General features: G+C 66.7%; 1 protein-coding gene across 1 annotated transcript; it reads right to left on the bottom strand.

Annotated features, from left to right (window-relative positions):
* Positions 1–937: 937 nt before the first annotated feature.
* On the bottom strand, positions 938–11814 carry PSMD8 (proteasome 26S subunit, non-ATPase 8; the record flags this gene model as incomplete). Its single annotated transcript, XM_054179602.1, has 6 exons — positions 11653–11814; positions 9962–10034; positions 9738–9840; positions 5463–5628; positions 5273–5373; positions 938–1115 (listed from the first exon to the last, which is right to left on the bottom strand). Coding segments are annotated over exons 1-6 (771 nt in total), but the record flags the coding sequence as incomplete, so codon positions are not given.
* Between the last annotated feature and the right edge of the window lie 5153 nt (positions 11815–16967).

The raw sequence follows: 16967 nt of genomic DNA, 5'->3' as shown, positions 1-16967 counted from the left end.
GGGTCCCCTCAAGGTGTTTTAGGGTCCCCTCGAGGTGCTCTGGGGGCTGCTCCCAAAGCTTCCTCCTGGGTCGCTCTCCGCACCCAACCCGGAGGGGGTCTGAGGGGGCTCTGGGGACCCTGCTGGAGCCTCCCCCAGGTTTTGGGGACCCCCTTGAGGCCTTTTGGGGTCCCTCAAGGGCTTTTGAAGCCCTTCAAGGTCTTTTGGGTTCCTTCAAGGTCTTTTGGGGTCCCCTCGAGGTGCTCTGGGGGCTGCTCCCAAAGCTTCCTCCTGGGTCGCTCTCTGCGCCCAACCCCAAGGGGGGCTGAAGGGGCTCTGGGGACCATGCTGGAGCCTCCCCCAGGTTTTGGGGACCCCCTTGAGGCCTTTTGGGGTCCCTCAAGGGCCTTTGAAGCCCTTCAAGGTCTTTTGGGCTCCTTCAAGGTCTTTTGGGGTCCCCTCAAGGTGTTTTAGGGTCCCCTCAAGGTGCTCTGGGGGCTGCTCCCAAAGCTTCCTCCTGGGTCGCTCTCCGCACCCAACCCGGAGGGGGTCTGAGGGGGCTCTGGGGACCCTGCTGGACCCTCCCCCAGGTTTTGGGGACCCCCTTGAGGTGTTTGGGGTCCCTCAAGGTCCTTTCAAGCCCTCCAAGGTGTTTTGGGGTCCCCTCAAGGTGTTTTAGGGTCCCCTCGAGGTGCTCTGGGGGCTGCTCCCAAAGCTTCCTCCTGGGTCGCTCTCCGCACCCAACCCGGAGGGGGTCTGAGGGGCTCTGGGGACCCTGCTGGACCCTCCCCCAGGTTTTGGGGACCCCCTTGAGGTGTTTGGGGTCCCTCAAGGTCCTTTCAAGCCCTCCAAGGTGTTTTAGGGTCCCCTCGAGGTGCTCTGGGGGCTGCTCCCAAAGCTTCCTCCTGGGTCGCTCTCTGCACCCAACCCCGAGGGGGTCTGAGGGGGCTCTGGGGACCCTGCTGGAGCCTCCCCCAGGTTTTGGGGACCCCCAGGAGGGGTTGGGGAGCCTCCCCCCAGGTACCTTCTTGGCATAGTCGGTCATCTTCTTGGCTGAGGAGAAGAAGAGGATCCGAGTGGCCTCGGGGAAGAGGATCCTCTCGTAGGCAGTCTCGATGCAGCCGGCGATCTCGTCCCTGCCGGCACACAGCGGGGGGGGGGCTTGGGGAGGCCCTGGGGGGGGCCTGGGGGGGCTTGGAAGGGAGCTGGGGGGGCTTGGGGGGTGTCTGGAAGGGCTTGGGGAGGCCCTGGGGGGGCGTGGGGAGGCGCTGGGGGGGATTGAGGAGGTCTGGAAGGGCTTGGGGAGGTCTGGAAGGGCTTGGGGAGGCCCTGGGGGGGGGGCTTGGGGAGGTCTGGAAGGGCTTGGGGAGGCCCTGGGGGGATCCTGGGGGGGGGGGGTTGGGGAGGCGCTGGGGGGCATGGGGAGGTGCTGGGGGGGTCCTGGGGGGGTTGGGGAGGAGCTGGGGGGGATTGAGGAGGTCTGGAAGGGCTTGGGGAGGTCTGGAAGGGCTTGGGGAGGTCTGGAAGGGTTTGGGGAGGCCCTGGGGGGCTTGGGGAGGTCTGAAAGGGCTTGGGGAGGCCCTGGGGGGGCGTGGGGAGGCGCTGGGGGGATCCTGGGGGGGGGGGGGGTTGGGGAGGCGCTGGGGGGCGTGGGGAGGTGCTGGGGGGGTCCGGGGGGGGTTTGGGAGGAGCTGGGGGGCGTGGGGAGGTGCTGGGGGGGTCCTGGGGGGGTTGGGGAGGAGCTGGGGGGGATTGAGGAGGTCTGGAAGGGCTTGGGGAGGCCCTGGGGGGGCCTGGGGGGGCTTGGGAGGGAGCTGGGGGGGCTTGGGGAGGTCTGGAAGGGCTTGGGGAGGCCCTGGGGGGGCGTGGGGAGGCGCTGGGGGGATCCTGGGGGGGGGGGTTGGGGAGGCGCTGGGGGGCGTGGGGAGGTGCTGGGGGGGTCCTGGGGGGGTTGGGGAGGAGCTGGGGGGGATTGAGGAGGTCTGGAAGGGCTTGGGGAGGCCCTGGGGGGGGGGCTTGGGGAGGTCTGGAAGGGTTTGGGGAGGCCCTGGGGGAGGTTGGGGAGGTGCTGGGGGGCTTGGGGAGGTCTGAAAGGGCTTGGGGAGGAGCTGGGGTGGTTGGGGACATTCTGGGGGAGAGGGATTGGGGTCCCCAGGGTGCTCCTGGAGGCCTCTGAGGCCTCTCTGGGGGCACCTGGCACCACTTGGAAGCCCTGAGGGTGATCCTGGCACCACCTTGACCTCCCCAGGGTGCTCCTGGAGGCCTCTGAGGCCTCTCTGGGGCCACCTGGCACCACCTTGAAGCCCTCAGGTTGGTTCTGGTGGTCTCTGAGGTCTCTCTGGGATCACTTTGAAGCCCTGAGGGTGATCCTGGGGGGCACCTGGCACCACCTGGAAGCCCTGAGGCTGCTCCTGGGGGGCACCTGGCCCCACTTGGAAGCCCTGAGGCTGCTCCTGGGGGGCACCTGGGACCACTTTGAGCTCCTCAGGGTGCTTCTGGTGGCCTCTGAGGCCACTTTGGAGCCACCTGGGACCCCTCGGACCTCCTCAGGTCGCTTTCGCTGGCACCCGAGGCCCCTCTGGGCCCCACTTGGAAGCCCTGAGGCTGCTCCTGGGGGGCACCTGGCACCACTTGGAAGCCCTGAGGCTGTTCCTGGGGGGCACCTGGCACCACTTGGAAGCCCTGAGGCTGCTCCTGGGGGGCACCTGGCCCCACTTGGAAGCCCTGAGGCTGCTCCTGGGGGGCACCTGGCCCCACTTGGAAGCCCTGAGGCTGCTCCTGGGGGGCACCTGGCCCCACTTGGAAGCCCTGAGGCTGCTCCTGGGGGGCACCTGGGACCACTTTGAGCTCCTCAGGTTGCTTCTGGTGGCCTTTGAGGCCTCTCTGGGGGCACCTGGGACCACTTTGAGCTCCTCAGGTTGCTTCTGGTGGCCTTTGAGGCCTCTCTGGGGGCACCTGGGACCACTTTGAGCTCCTCAGGTTGCTTCTGGTGGCCTTTGAGGCCTCTCTGGGGGCACCTGGGACCACTTTGAGCTCCTCAGGTTGCTTCTGGTGGCCTTTGAGGCCTCTCTGGGGGCACCTGGGACCACTTTGAGCTCCTCAGGGTGCTTCTGGTGGCCTCTGAGGCCACTTTGGAGCCACCTGGGACCCCTCGGACCTCCTCAGGTCGCTTTCGCTGGCACCCGAGGCCCCTCTGGGCCCCACTTGGAAGCCCTGAGGCTGCTCCTGGGGGGCACCTGGCACCACTTGGAAGCCCTGAGGCTGTTCCTGGGGGGCACCTGGCACCACTTGGAAGCCCTGAGGCTGCTCCTGGGGGGCACCTGGCCCCACTTGGAAGCCCTGAGGCTGCTCCTGGGGGGCACCTGGCACCACTTGGAAGCCCTGAGGCTGCTCCTGGGGGGCACCTGGCCCCACTTGGAAGCCCTGAGGCTGCTCCTGGGGGGCACCTGGGACCACTTTGAGCTCCTCAGGTTGCTTCTGGTGGCCTTTGAGGCCTCTCTGGGGCCACCTGGGACCACTTTGAGCTCCTCAGGTTGCTTCTGGTGGCCTTTGAGGCCTCTCTGGGGGCACCTGGGACCACTTTGAGCTCCTCAGGTTGCTTCTGGTGGCCTTTGAGGCCTCTCTGGGGGCACCTGGGACCACTTTGAGCTCCTCAGGTTGCTTCTGGTGGCCTTTGAGGCCTCTCTGGGGGCACCTGGGACCACTTTGAGCTCCTCAGGTTGCTTCTGGTGGCCTTTGAGGCCTCTCTGGGGGCACCTGGGACCACTTTGAGCTCCTCAGGTTGCTTCTGGTGGCCTTTGAGGCCTCTCTGGGGGCACCTGGGACCACTTTGAGCTCCTCAGGGTGCTTCTGGTGGCCTCTGAGGCCACTTTGGAGCCACCTGGGACCCCTCGGACCTCCTCAGGTCGCTTTCGCTGGCACCCGAGGCCCCTCTGGGCCCCACTTGGAAGCCCTGAGGCTGCTCCTGGGGGGCACCTGGCCCCACTTGGAAGCCCTGAGGCTGCTCCTGGGGGGCACCTGGCCCCACTTGGAAGCCCTGAGGCTGCTCCTGGGGGGCACCTGGCCCCACTTGGAAGCCCTGAGGCTGCTCCTGGGGGGCACCTGGCCCCACTTGGAAGCCCTGAGGCTGCTCCTGGGGGGCACCTGGCCCCACTTGGAAGCCCTGAGGCTGCTCCTGGGGGGCACCTGGCACCACTTGGAAGCCCTGAGGCTGCTCCTGGGGGGCACCTGGCCCCACTTGGAAGCCCTGAGGCTGCTCCTGGGGGGCACCTGGCACCACTTGGACGCCCTGAGGCTGCTCCTGGGGGGCACCTGGCCCCACTTGGAAGCCCTGAGGCTGCTCCTGGGGGGCACCTGGCCCCACTTGGAAGCCCTGAGGCTGCTCCTTGGGGGCACCTGGGACCACTTGGAAGCTCTCAGGTTGCTTCTGGTGGCCTCTGAGGCCTCTCTGGGGCCACCTGGCACCACTTGGAAGCCCTGAGGCTGCTCCTTGGGGGCACCTGGGACCACTTTGAGCTCCTCAGGTTGCTTCTGGTGGCCTTTGAGGCCTCTCTGGGGGCACCTGGGACCACTTTGAGCTCCTCAGGTTGCTTCTGGTGGCCTTTGAGGCCTCTCTGGGGGCACCTGGGACCACTTTGAGCTCCTCAGGGTGCTTCTGGTGGCCTCTGAGGCCACTTTGGAGCCACCTGGGACCCCTCGGACCTCCTCAGGTCGCTTTCGCTGGCACCCGAGGCCCCTCTGGGCCCCACTTGGAAGCCCTGAGGCTGCTCCTGGGGGGCACCTGGCCCCACTTGGAAGCCCTGAGGCTGCTCCTGGGGGGCACCTGGCACCACTTGGAAGCCCTGAGGCTGCTCCTGGGGGGCACCTGGCACCACTTTGAAGCCCTGAGGCTGCTCCTGGGGGGCACCTGGGACCACTTGGAAGCCCTGAGGCTGCTCCTGGGGGGCACCTGGCACCACTTGGAAGCCCTGAGGCTGCTCCTTGGGGGCACCTGGGACCACTTGGAAGCTCTCAGGTTGCTTCTGGTGGCCTCTGAGGCCTCTCTGGGGCCACCTGGCACCACTTGGAAGCCCTGAGGCTGCTCCTTGGGGGCACCTGGGACCACTTTGAGCTCCTCAGGGTGCTTCTGGTGGCCTCTGAGGCCACTTTGGAGCCACCTGGGACCCCTCGGACCTCCTCAGGTCGCTTTCGCTGGCACCCGAGGCCCCTCTGGGCCCCACTTGGAAGCCCTGAGGCTGCTCCTGGGGGGCACCTGGCCCCACTTGGAAGCCCTGAGGCTGCTCCTGGCCCTCACCTGATGGTGTCCAGCAGGATGTCGATGAAGAAGGTGTAGCTCTCCGCCGGGATGTTGCCCTTGGCCAGGAACACTTTGTTGTAGCTGCCTTCCATCAGGTACTAAGAGACAGGGATGGCACCAAGAGCAAAGGGCAGAGCCCCCCCACCTCTGAGACCCCCCCAAGACCCTCCCCAGAGGGGTCCTGCACCTGCTCCAGGGACACAGGGTGCTTGATGTAGACGTTGCTCTGGATCTCCTTGGCCGGCAGCCGCTCCAGCTCGGTGTGGAACTCGGCCACCCGGTTCTGGGACAGCAGGAAGAGGAGGTTCAGGCCCAGCAGCTGGTGCTTGTAGGCAGACTCTGGCAGCTCATCCCTGCAGCACACACCACCAGGGGAGGCAAGGGGGGGACAGGAGGAAGGGGAGATTTGGGGGGGGGGAAGGAGAGAGGGAGGGAGGCTGGTAGGGATGGAGGCGGCCGGAGAGGGGGGCAGGGGGCACCTGAGGGACTGCTTGAGGTGGTCTTGGGGCACCTTGGGGGCATCTAGAGGGGGTTTGGGGTCACCTTGGGCAGCTTAGGGACAGCTTGAGGGGGTCTGGGGGCACCTTGGGGGGCTTGGAGGTGACTGAAGAGGACTTGGGGACACTTTGGGGGCACCTTGAGGGGGTCTGGGGTCACCTTGGGCAGCTTAGGGACAGCTTGAGGTGGTCTTGGGGCACCTTGGGAGCATCTAGAGGGGGTTTGGGGTCACCTTGGGCAGCTTAGGGACAGCTTGAGGTGGTCTTGGGGCACCTTGGGGGCATCTAGAGGGGGTCTGGGGTCACCTTGGGCAGCTTAGGGACAGCTTGAGGGGGTCTGGGGGCACCTTGGGGGCATCTAGAGGGGGTCTGGGGGCACCTTGGGCAGCTTAGGGACAGCTTGAGGGGGGCTGGGGGCACCTTGGGGGCATCTAGAGGGGGTCTGGGTTCACCTTGGGCAGCTTAGGGACAGCTTGAGGTGGTCTTGGGGCACCTTGGGGGCATCTAGAAGGGGTTTGGGGTCACCTTGGGCAGCTTAGGGACAGCTTGAGGGGGTCTGGGGGCACCTTGGGGGCATCTAGAGGGGGTCTGGGGTCACCTTGGGCAGCTTAGGGACAGCTTGAGGTGGTCTTGGGGCACCTTGGGGGCATCTAGAAGGGGTCTGGGGTCACCTTGGGCAGCTTAGGGACAGCTTGAGGGGGTCTTGGGGCACCTTGGGGGCATCTAGAAGGGGTTTGGGGTCACCTTGGGCAGCTTAGGGACAGCTTGAGGGGGTCTGGGGGCACCTGGGGCAGCTCAGGGACACCCTGGGGGCATCTAGAGGGGGTCTGGGGTCACCTTGGGCAGCTTAGGGACAGCTTGAGGTGGTCTTGGGGCACCTTGGGGGCATCTAGAAGGGGTCTGGGGTCACCTTGGGCAGCTTAGGGACAGCTTGAGGTGGTCTTGGGGCACCTTGGGGGCATCTAGAAGGGGTCTGGGGTCACCTTGGGCAGCTTAGGGACAGCTTGAGGGGGTCTGGGGGCACCTTGGGGGCATCTAGAGGGGGTCTGGGGGCACCTTGGGGGGCTTGGAGGTGACTGAAGAGGACTTGGGGACACTTCAGGGGCACCTTGAGGGGGTCTGGGGGCACCTGGGGCAGCTTAGGGACAGCTTGAGGGGGTCTTGGGGCACCTTGGGGGCATCTAGAGGGGGTCTGGGGTCACCTTGGGCAGCTTAGGGACAGCTTGAGGTGGTCTTGGGGCACCTTGGGGGCATCTAGAGGGGGTCTGGGGTCACCTTGGGCAGCTTAGGGACAGCTTGAGGTGGTCTTGGGGCACCTTGGGGGCATCTAGAAGGGGTCTGGGGTCACCTTGGGCAGCTTAGGGACAGCTTGAGGGGGTCTGGGGGCACCTTGGGGGCATCTAGAGGGGGTCTGGGGTCACCTTGGGCAGCTTAGGGACAGCTTGAGGGGGTCTTGGGGCACCTTGGGGGCATCTAGAGGGGGTCTGGGGTCACCTTGGGCAGCTTAGGGACAGCTTGAGGGGGTCTGGGGGCACCTTGGGGGGCTTGGAGGTGACTGAAGAGGACTTGGGGACACTTTGGGGGCACCTTGAGGGGGTCTGGGGGCACCTGGGGCAGCTCAGGGACACCCTGGGGGCATCTTGAGGGGGTCTGGGGGCACCTTGGGGGGCTTGGAGGTGACTGAAGAGGACTTGGGGACACTTTGGGGGCACCTTGAGGGGGTCTGGGGGCACCTTGGGGGGCTTGGAGGTGACTGAAGAGGACTTGGGGACACTTTGGGGGCACCTTGAGGGGGTCTGGGGGCACCTGGGGCAGCTTAGGGACAGCTTGAGGGGGTCTTGGGGCACCTTGGGGGCATCTAGAGGGGGTCTGGGGGCACCTTGGGCAGCTTAGGGACAGCTTGAGGTGGTCTTGGGGCACCTTGGGGGCATCTAGAAGGGGTTTGGGGTCACCTTGGGCAGCTTAGGGACAGCTTGAGGGGGTCTGGGGGCACCTTGGGGGCATCTAGAAGGGGTCTGGGGTCACCTTGGGCAGCTTAGGGACAGCTTGAGGTGGTCTTGGGGCACCTTGGGGGCATCTAGAAGGGGTCTGGGGTCACCTTGGGCAGCTTAGGGACAGCTTGAGGTGGTCTTGGGGCACCTTGGGGGCATCTAGAAGGGGTTTGGGGTCACCTTGGGCAGCTTAGGGACAGCTTGAGGGGGTCTGGGGGCACCTTGGGGGGCTTGGAGGTGACTGAAGAGGACTTGGGGACACTTTGGGGGCACCTTGAGGGGGTCTGGGGGCACCTGGGGCAGCTTAGGGACAGCTTGAGGTGGTCTTGGGGCACCTTGGGGGCATCTAGAAGGGGTCTGGGGTCACCTTGGGCAGCTTAGGGACAGCTTGAGGGGGTCTGGGGGCACCTTGGGGGCATCTAGAGGGGGTCTGGGGTCACCTTGGGCAGCTTAGGGACAGCTTGAGGTGGTCTTGGGGCACCTTGGGGGCATCTAGAGGGGGTCTGGGGTCACCTTGGGCAGCTTAGGGACAGCTTGAGGGGGTCTGGGGGCACCTTGGGGGCATCTAGAGGGGGTCTGGGGTCACCTTGGGCAGCTTAGGGACAGCTTGAGGTGGTCTTGGGGCACCTTGGGGGCATCTAGAGGGGGTTTGGGGTCACCTTGGGCAGCTTAGGGACAGCTTGAGGGGGTCTGGGGGCACCTTGGGGGCATCTAGAGGGGGTCTGGGGGCACCTTGGGCAGCTTAGGGACAGCTTGAGGTGGTCTTGGGGCACCTTGGGGGCATCTAGAAGGGGTTTGGGGTCACCTTGGGCAGCTTAGGGACAGCTTGAGGGGGTCTGGGAGCACCTTGGGGGGCTTGGAGGTGACTGAAGAGGACTTGGGGACACTTTGGGGGCACCTTGAGGGGGTCTGGGGGCACCTGGGGCAGCTCAGGGACACCCTGGGGGCATCTTGAGGGGGTTTGGGGTCACCTTGGGCAGCTCAGGGACAGCTTGAGGGGGGCTGGGGTCACCCCGGGGACACCTCAGGGCCATTCCCAGGTGGTTTGGGGACACCTCGAGGGGGTTTGGGGGGCCCAGGGCCCTGCTTCTTGGGGCCCCCAGCCTCTGCTTCTTGGGGTCCCAGGGATCTTCCTCTTGGTGCCCCCAGCCTCTGCATCTTGGGGTCCCAGAGCTCTCCTTCTTGGTGCCCCCAGCCCCTGCTTTTTGGGGTCCCAGGGCTCTTCTTGGGGCCCCCAGCCCCTGCTCCTTGGGGCCCCCAGCCCCTGCTCTTTGGGGTCCCAGGACTCTTCCTCTTGGGGCCCCCAGCCCCTGCTCTTTGGGGTCCCAGGACTCTTCCTCTTGGGGCCCCCAGCCCCTGCTCCTTGGGGTCCCAGGACTCTTCCTCTTGGGGCCCCCAGCCCCTGCTCCTTGGGGTCCCAGGGCTCTTCCTCTTGGGGCCCCCAGCCCCTGCTCCTTGGGGTCCCAGGACTCTTCCTCTTGGGGCCCCCAGCCCCTGCTCCTTGGGGTCCCAGGACTCTTCCTCTTGGGGCCCCCAGCCCCTGCTCCTTGGGGTCCCAGGACTCTTCCTCTTGGGGCCCCCAGCCCCTGCTCCTTGGGGTCCCAGGACTCTTCCTCTTGGGGCCCCCAGCCCCTGCTCCTTGGGGTCCCAGGACTCTTCCTCTTGGGGCCCCCAGCCCCTGCTCCTTGGGGTCCCAGGACTCTTCCTATTGGGGCCCCCAGCCCCTGCTCTTTGGGGTCCCAGGGCTCTTCCTCTTGGGGCCCCCAGCCCCTGCTCCTTGGGGTCCCAGGACTCTTCCTCTTGGGGCCCCCAGCCCCTGCTTCTTGGGGTCCCAGGACTCTTCCTCTTGGGGCCCCCAGCCCCTGCTCCTTGGGGTCCCAGGGCTCTTCCTCTTGGGGCCCCCAGCCCCTGCTCTTTGGGGTCCCAGGGCTCTTCCTCTTGGGGCCCCCTGCCCTTTGGGGTCCCCCTCCTCACTTGTAGTCGAAGTAGTAGCACTTGAGCTGGGCCATGTAGCGCTCGAAGGAGGGGATGTCCTTCTTCAGGATGCTCCACTGGGCCCCAATCTCCAGGATGTCCCCTGCAGAGGGGGGGGAGAGGGGCTGGGGTTACCTGGGGGGGAGGGGTCCCAGCTCAGCAGAGCCCTGGGAGGGTCTCTCCTTGGCTCTGGGCTCCCTCTCCCCCAGCCCCAGAGCACTCACGGGCCAGGATGAGCTGCTGCTTGGTCAGCTTGGCGCCGCCGGTGGGCAGGAAGTTGAGCTCCAGCAAAGCCAGCTGGGGGGGGGGAGGGGAGAGGGTTAATGGCGGAGGGGGGAGGGGGGAGAGGGAGGACACCACCCCTCCCCCTTAATTAAAGCCCTGCTGGCTTAATGAGAGGCTCAGGTAATGAGGTTAATGAGGGGCAGGAGGGTTGCTGAGTCGTAGCTGCTCCCACGCCGCTTCCTCCTCCTCGTCCTCTGCTTCCTTCTCCCCTCCCCAGGCCTCTTCCTTCTCCCTTCTCCCCTCCCAGACCTCTCCCTCTCCCTTTCCTCCCCTCCCAGACCTCTCCCTCTCCCTTTCCTCCCCTCCCAGACCTCTCCCTCTCCCTTTCCTCCCCCCTCATCCCTCTTCCTCCTTCTCTCCCCAGACCTCTCCCTCCTCCCCTTCCCTACTTCCTTCTCCCCTTCCCAGCCCTCTCCCTCTCCCTTCTCCCCATCTAGACTTCTCTCTTCTCCCACCCCCAACCTCTCCCTTCTTCCTTTCCTCCCCCCCACACCTCTCCTTTCTCTCCCTCCACTTCTCACTTCTCCCTTCTCCCCCCCCAAGACCTCTCCCTCCTCCCCTTCAGCCTTCCTCCTTCTCCCCCTCCAGACCTCTCCCTCCTTCCCCCCCCGGATCTCCCCCTTTCCTCCTTCTCCAGACCTCCCCCTCCAGACTTCTCCCTTCTCTTCCCGGCGCCCCCTCTCCCGGTCCCCCACCTCCATCCCTGTTTCCTGCTCCCCACCTCTCGGTCCCCCTCCTCTCCCTCCCCTCTTCCGGTCCCCACCTCCTAGTCCTCCTCCCGGTCCCCCCCTCCCGGTCCCCTCCTCTCGCTCCCCCCTTCCCAGTCCTCCTCCCGGTCCCCCTCTCCCGGTCCCCCTCTCCCCCTCCCGGTCCCCCCTTCCCAGTCCTCCTCTCGCTCCCCCCCTCCCGGTCCCCCCCTTCCCAGTCCTCCTCTCGCTCCCCCTCTCCCGGTCCCCCTCCCCTCCTCCCGGTCCCCCCTTCCCAGTCCTCCTCTCGCTCCCCCCCTCCCGGTCCCCCCCATCCCGGTCCCCCCTTCCCAGTCCTCCTCTCGCTCCCCCCCTCCCGGTCCCCCCCATCCCGGTCCCCCCTTCCCAGTCCTCCTCTCGCTCCCCCCCTTCCCGCTCCCCCCCCTCCCGGTCCCCCCCCTCCCGGTCCCCCCCTTCCTGGTCCTCCTCTCGCTCCCCCCCTTCCCGCTCCCCCCCTTCCCGCTCCCCCCCCTCCCGGTCCCCCCCTTCCCAGTCCTCCTCTCGCTCCCCCTCTCCCGGTCCCCCTCCTCTCGCTCCCCCCCTCCCGGTCCCCCCCCTCCCGGTCCCCCCCTTCCCAGTCCTCCTCCCGGTCCCCCCTTCCCGGTCCCCCCCCGTCCCGGTCCCCCCCTTCCCAGTCCTCCTCTCGCTCCCCCTCTCCCGGTCCCCCCCCTCCCGGTCCCCCCCTTCCCAGTCCTCCTCTCGCTCCCCCCCTCCCGGTCCCCCCCCTCCCGGTCCCCCCCTTCCCAGTCCTCCTCTCGCTCCCCCTCCTCCCGGTCCCTCTCTCCCGCTCCCCCTCCCCCCGCTCCCCTTTGTCCCGGTCCCCATCCCCGGCCCTGTTTCCCGTTCCCCCCCCCCCCGCCTCCCGCTCGCCCTTTCGCCGCCACCTTGAGCCTGCCCAGGGCCTCTCCGCACTTGCTGAGGTTGGGGCTCTTGCGGCTCCACTCCCCCTTCAGCTGCTCGTACATGCCGGCGGCCGCCCGCAGCCCGCCGCTGCCCTCCGCTCCGTTCACCACCGGGCCGCCCGCCGCCGCCATCGCCGCCGCGCTTCCCGCCGGGCTCCCCCCCCCCCGCAGCGCGACAGCGCCGCGACAGCGCCGTACGGCAGCGTGACTCAGACGCGCGGGCCCAAGCCGCGACGCGGAATACGGCAGCGTGACTCAGACGCGCGGGCCCAAGCCGCGACGCGGAATACGGCAGCGTGACTCAGACGCGCGGGCCCAAGCCGCGACGCGGAATACGGCAGCGTGACTCAACGCCTCGCGCCGCGCCGCGGCACCAGGGCAGCGCGACGCGGGAGCCGCGACGCGGAATACGGCGGCGCGGCGCGGCGCGGGAGCCGCGACGCGGAATACGGCGGCGTGGCTCGAAGGCGTTTGCGCCTCGCTGGCTGCGCGCAGGGGTTGATTGAGGTCTTCTGGACCCGGAGGAGATGCTGCGGTGGGGACGGGCGAGAGCCAAGCGCCCACCCCGGCTTGGTTTGGGGGCCAGGCAGATCCTCTCTGCCCCGCCGAGAGCGTCGGCTCATCGCAGCGATGGATCGCAGAAGCGATGGGAAGGGGGAAGAGCAGTTGGTGGTGCACAGAAGCTGCAAGCACAGCCACAGAGATCTCCCACCCCCCACCCAGGGCGTACAGAGACCCTCCCAAAGGGTCCCCAACGCTTCCCCTTCTCCCCACCTGAGGGTACACCCAACCCCCACCCCACCCCCAGGGCTCTTTCTTCTCCCCCCCTGCCCCCTCTCACTGCTAGGCTCTGAGGCTGCCCTGCCTTCCCTCTCCTCCTGGCATCAGGTCTAAGAGGCCTTGAGACACTCCCACGGGGCAGAGAGGGAAGAAAAGAGGCAGAGAAGGACTTTGCAGAGGGGTTCATAAGGGGCAGGATATTATGGGCATGAAACACACAGCTTCCTGCGTCCACCTTGCTGGGCTGGACCCTCGGGACCCAGGGGATGGAGCTGATGTGGCAGGAGCAGCAGGCACCACAGGCAGGTCACAAAGAAGCGTGGGGCTTGGAAGCTGGGAGGGGAGGGGAGGGGGGAGAGGTGGTGAAACCTTGCTGGTGTGTGTCTTGAAAGAGCCAACTGTGTCCTGGCCTTGTAAGGTCAGTGGGAAGGAAGGGAGGAGGCTTCTCAGGGCAGCCCAGCTGCAGGACTCGGGGAGCCTTCAAGCCCGAGGTGATGCCAGCCCAGCTGAAGCGCCTCTGTGCACACAGCTGGGGCCACAAGCAGTCTCACAGTCTCATCACCAAGGCTGGAAGAGACCTTGAGGATCATCGAGTCCAAGCTGTCCCCACAGACCTCCTGACCAGACCATGGCACCAAGTGCCACATCCAATCCCCTCTTGAACACCTCCAGGGATGGGGACTCCACCACCTCCCTGGGCAGCACATCCCAATGGCCAACCACTCTCTCTGGGAAGAACTTTCTCCTCACCTCCAGCCTAAACCTCCCCTGGCACAGCTTGAGGCTGTGTCCTCTTGTTCTGGTGCTGGTTGCCTGGGTGAAGAGCCCAACCCCCTCCTGGCCACAAGCACCTTTCAGGTAGTTGTAGAGGGCAATGAGGTCTCCCCTGAGCCTCCTCTTCTCCAGGCTGAACAATCCCAGCTCCCTCAGCCTCTCCTCACAGGGCTGTGCTCAAGGCCTCTCCCCAGCCTTGCTGCCCTTCTCTGGACACCTTCAAGTCTCTCAATGTCCTTAAACTGGACACAGGACTCAAGGTGTGGCCTAACCAGTGCTAAGCACAGGGGCACAATGACCTCCCTGCTCCTGCTGGCCACACTGTTCCTGCTGCAGGCCAGGCTGCCCTTGGCCTTCTTGGCCACCTGGGCACACTGCTGGCTCATGTTTAGGCAGCTGTCAACCATCACCCCCAGGTCCCTCTCTGTTTGGCAGCTCTCAGCCACTCTGACCCCAGCCTGTAGCTCTGCCTGGGGTTGCTGTGGCCAAAGTGCAGCCCCTGGCACTTGTTGAATGCCATCCTGTTGGCCTCTGCCCATCTGTCCAGTGGGTTGAGGTCCCTCTGCAGAGCCCTTCTGCCCTCTAACTGACCAACCTCTGCTCCCAGCTTGGTGTCATCTGCAAACTTGCTGATGCCTGACTCAACCCCCTCCTCCAGACCATCAGTGAAGATGCTAAAGAGGCTGGGGCCCAGCACTGCTCCCTGGGGCACACCACTGGTGCCTGGCTGCCAGCTGGCTGTGGCACCATTCACCACCACTCTCTGGGCTCGGCCCTCCAGCCAGTTCCTAACCCAGCTCAGAGAGCTGCTGCCCAAGCCACGAGCTGACAGCTTAGCCAGCAGTTTGCTGTGGGGGACGGTGCCAAAGGCCTTGCTGCAGTCCAGGCAGACCACATCCACAGCCACCAGGCAGTCCCCTGGGCATAGATCAGGTTGGAGAGGCATGCATGAAGGGGCACTGTGCTGCTGGGGTGCTGTGCCACAGTGGCTGTTACTGGCACTTGCTGGGGCGATTCCCAGGGCTGGGACGTGGGGGTGGGTGGGTGGGGGGGTGGGCACAAGCTCTTTAGCAGCTTATCATACTCTTGGTTGCATGTTAAACGTCAAGCCTACCCCCTGCGGTTTTTTACTGCCTGCTAAGCTAACCACAAGCTCCTCTTCCTGCGAGCTGAGTTCCTCCTGAAACTCTCCAAGGTCTCTTTGTCCTCGCTCACGATTGGCCTAACTCAGCTGTGTTCCACGCTTTGCTAAGTCATTCTCTGTCGGCTCCTTCTTATGTCCTTTAGGAACCAGCCAACCCTCCGCGGACACGGTCTCAAGCTGCGCCAGGGGGAGGTTGAGGCTGGAGGTTAGGAAGAAGGACGGGGTGGGAACTGAGCGGCACCACCTCCAGAACCTCTCTAGGTCCCCGACAACCACCCTAGGACCACCTGAGCTCACCAGCAGAACCCCTCTAGGTCCACCTGGACCACCCCAGGACCCCCCAGCTGCCACCAGCATCCCCTCCACAACCTTCCCCCCCCCCCCCCCCCACGATGCAACCCTCAGCCCCCGGGGATTCCGATCCCCTCCTCAGCCTCAGAGACTCCCTCACCCCCACGCCCCCACCCCGGGACCCGGCGCGAAGGGGACGCAGGGCAGGAGGATGAGGAAGGGTTCGGCGCAGAGGAAGCTGCCGGCCGCGGCAGGCTGCTGGCGAGCGGCGAGCGCTGGGCTGGAGACCCCGGAGCGACCCCTGCCCATGAGGCCAACCACGTGGGAACCCAGCGGCGCTGGGCTGGGGGCGGGCAGGAAGTCCCGCCCACAGCTGTGGGCGGCAGCCAATCAGAGCCGCCCGAGCCGACTCCCGCCAAGGCCCCGCGGCTCCTCGCTCGCTCCCCGCCCCTCCCCAAGCCCTGGGGCCCGTCCAGACCCTTCCCCGCTCCGCTCCCCGGCCCCCTCAGCCCCTCCGGCCCCGCCGCGGCCCCGGCGCTCCTCCCGCAGCGCCGCCGCCGCCGCTCCCCGCGGGGCAGCCGCAATGGCGGCGGCCGGCAGCGGCAGCTCCTCGCTGTGCCTCGGTAGCGGGGGGGGGGAAGGAGCCGCTGCCGCGCTCCCGACGCTTCTGATTGGCTGCGGCCGCCCGCTCGTGGGCGGGACTTCCTCTCCTGGCTGCGACCTGCTTCCGCTCCCCGTCACACGTGGCCGCAGCGGCGGCCGGAGGGGCCGGGCCGGGGTCTCCCTCCCAGCGCTCTCTGCTCGCCGGCAGCCTGCCGGGGCCGGCGGCTCCCTGTGCGCTGAGCTCTTCCTTTTCCGTCCTTCTTTTGCTCTGCTTCCCCCTTGTCCCGGGGTCCAGGTGGGGTGAGGGAGTCTCTGGGGCTGAGTTGGGGGTCGTGGGGTGGGGATCAGGGTGGGAGGGTCGCTTGGGTTGGGGAAGGCTTTGTGGGGCAGGGGTCGGTGGGGCTGGGGGGGTAGGAGGAGCCTCTGCGGGGATCCAGGGGGAATCGGTGGGGTTTGGTTGGGGGGTCCGCGGGGATATGCGGGGGGGGGGGGGGTGGGTCGTGGGGGGGCGTCCGTGGGAGCTCTGCAAGCTTGGCCCTTGGGGTCCGTGCGGTTTGGGGAGGGGGGGGGGGTGTCGCTGTGATTGTGGGGACCTCTGTGCGGCTGTGGGTTGCTGTGGGGAGGGGGTCTGCGGTGTCGGGGGTGGTCGGGGGAGAGGGCTGTGGGGTAGGGTAGCCCCACAGGGCCACACAGAGCTGCTGGAAGGTGCAGGAGCTCCCTGCTGCCGTCCTGGCTGGGCTGCCCAAGGCAGGCAGCGGGGCAAGTCCCTTCCCCCTTCCCTGCATCTCCAGAGAGCAGGAACTTCCCTTTCTCCGCGTCCCCAGGGCTCCTCTGAGCTCCTCTTGGGGAGTGGGCAACACAGAGAGGACCCTGCTGGCGGGGGGGGGTGTGGGGGTGTGCCTGCAGGGCAGAGCTGAGCACAGAGCTGGGCACAGAGCTGGTGGGGTTGGGGTCTGTGGGCAGCAAGCAGGGAGGAGATCTGGAGCCAGAGCAACAGCTCCTGGCAAATGCAGCTGCAGGCAGGGGGAGGAAGCTGCAGCCAGGGCCTGGGAGAGGCTGCCTGGGGGCAGCTCCCTTGTGGTGCTGCCCTGCAGCTGTGTGCTGGGCAGGGAGCTGAGCCTGCACTTGCTCAGGCCTCCCATCTTCAGCAGCCCTTCCTCCCTGCCTGCTGGGCCTGGGGGCTGCCCACCCCCCAGCAAGGTTCAGCTCTGCTGCCTGGGCCTGGGCAGCGCTGAGCCATCCCTTAGACTTTCAGTCCTCTCCCCTGAGCCTTTTGCTTCTCTCTGGCAGGGGCTGGGTCCTTCTCTCTCCCATCAGCCCTGCCACTCTGGGCTGGGGAAGAGCAGAGGCTGCAGGGGGGCTGGAGAGTCTGAAGTGATGTGCAGGGGGGCTGCAGAGACTGCAGAGGGTCTGCAGGGGGGCTGCAGAGACTGCAGAGGGTCTGCAGGGGGTCTTGAGAATCTAGTGGTCTGCAGGGGGTCTGCAGATCTGCCCCTTGGAACAGCCCAGCAGATAAGGAACCCAGGCTGGGGGGGGCAACAGCAGGACCCCAGCCCGTTGCTGATGAGGTCCTGGGGCACCTCCCAACCTCCTCCAGCCCCCCCCCTGCCCCTTGCCCATCACATTTCAGCAGTCCTGGGGGATGCCAGCTGTGGGAGGAGGCTGTGGGGACCCCCAGGTGGGTGGGGGTGAGTTGTGGGGAAGG

This window comes from Dryobates pubescens, unplaced genomic scaffold (assembly GCF_014839835.1).
Source record: "Dryobates pubescens isolate bDryPub1 unplaced genomic scaffold, bDryPub1.pri scaffold_96_arrow_ctg1, whole genome shotgun sequence".
In the NCBI taxonomy this organism is placed as follows: Eukaryota; Metazoa; Chordata; class Aves; order Piciformes; family Picidae; genus Dryobates; species Dryobates pubescens.
The sequence above is the reverse complement of the archived record's forward strand: the minus strand, read 5'-3'. Positions and strand labels throughout refer to the sequence as shown.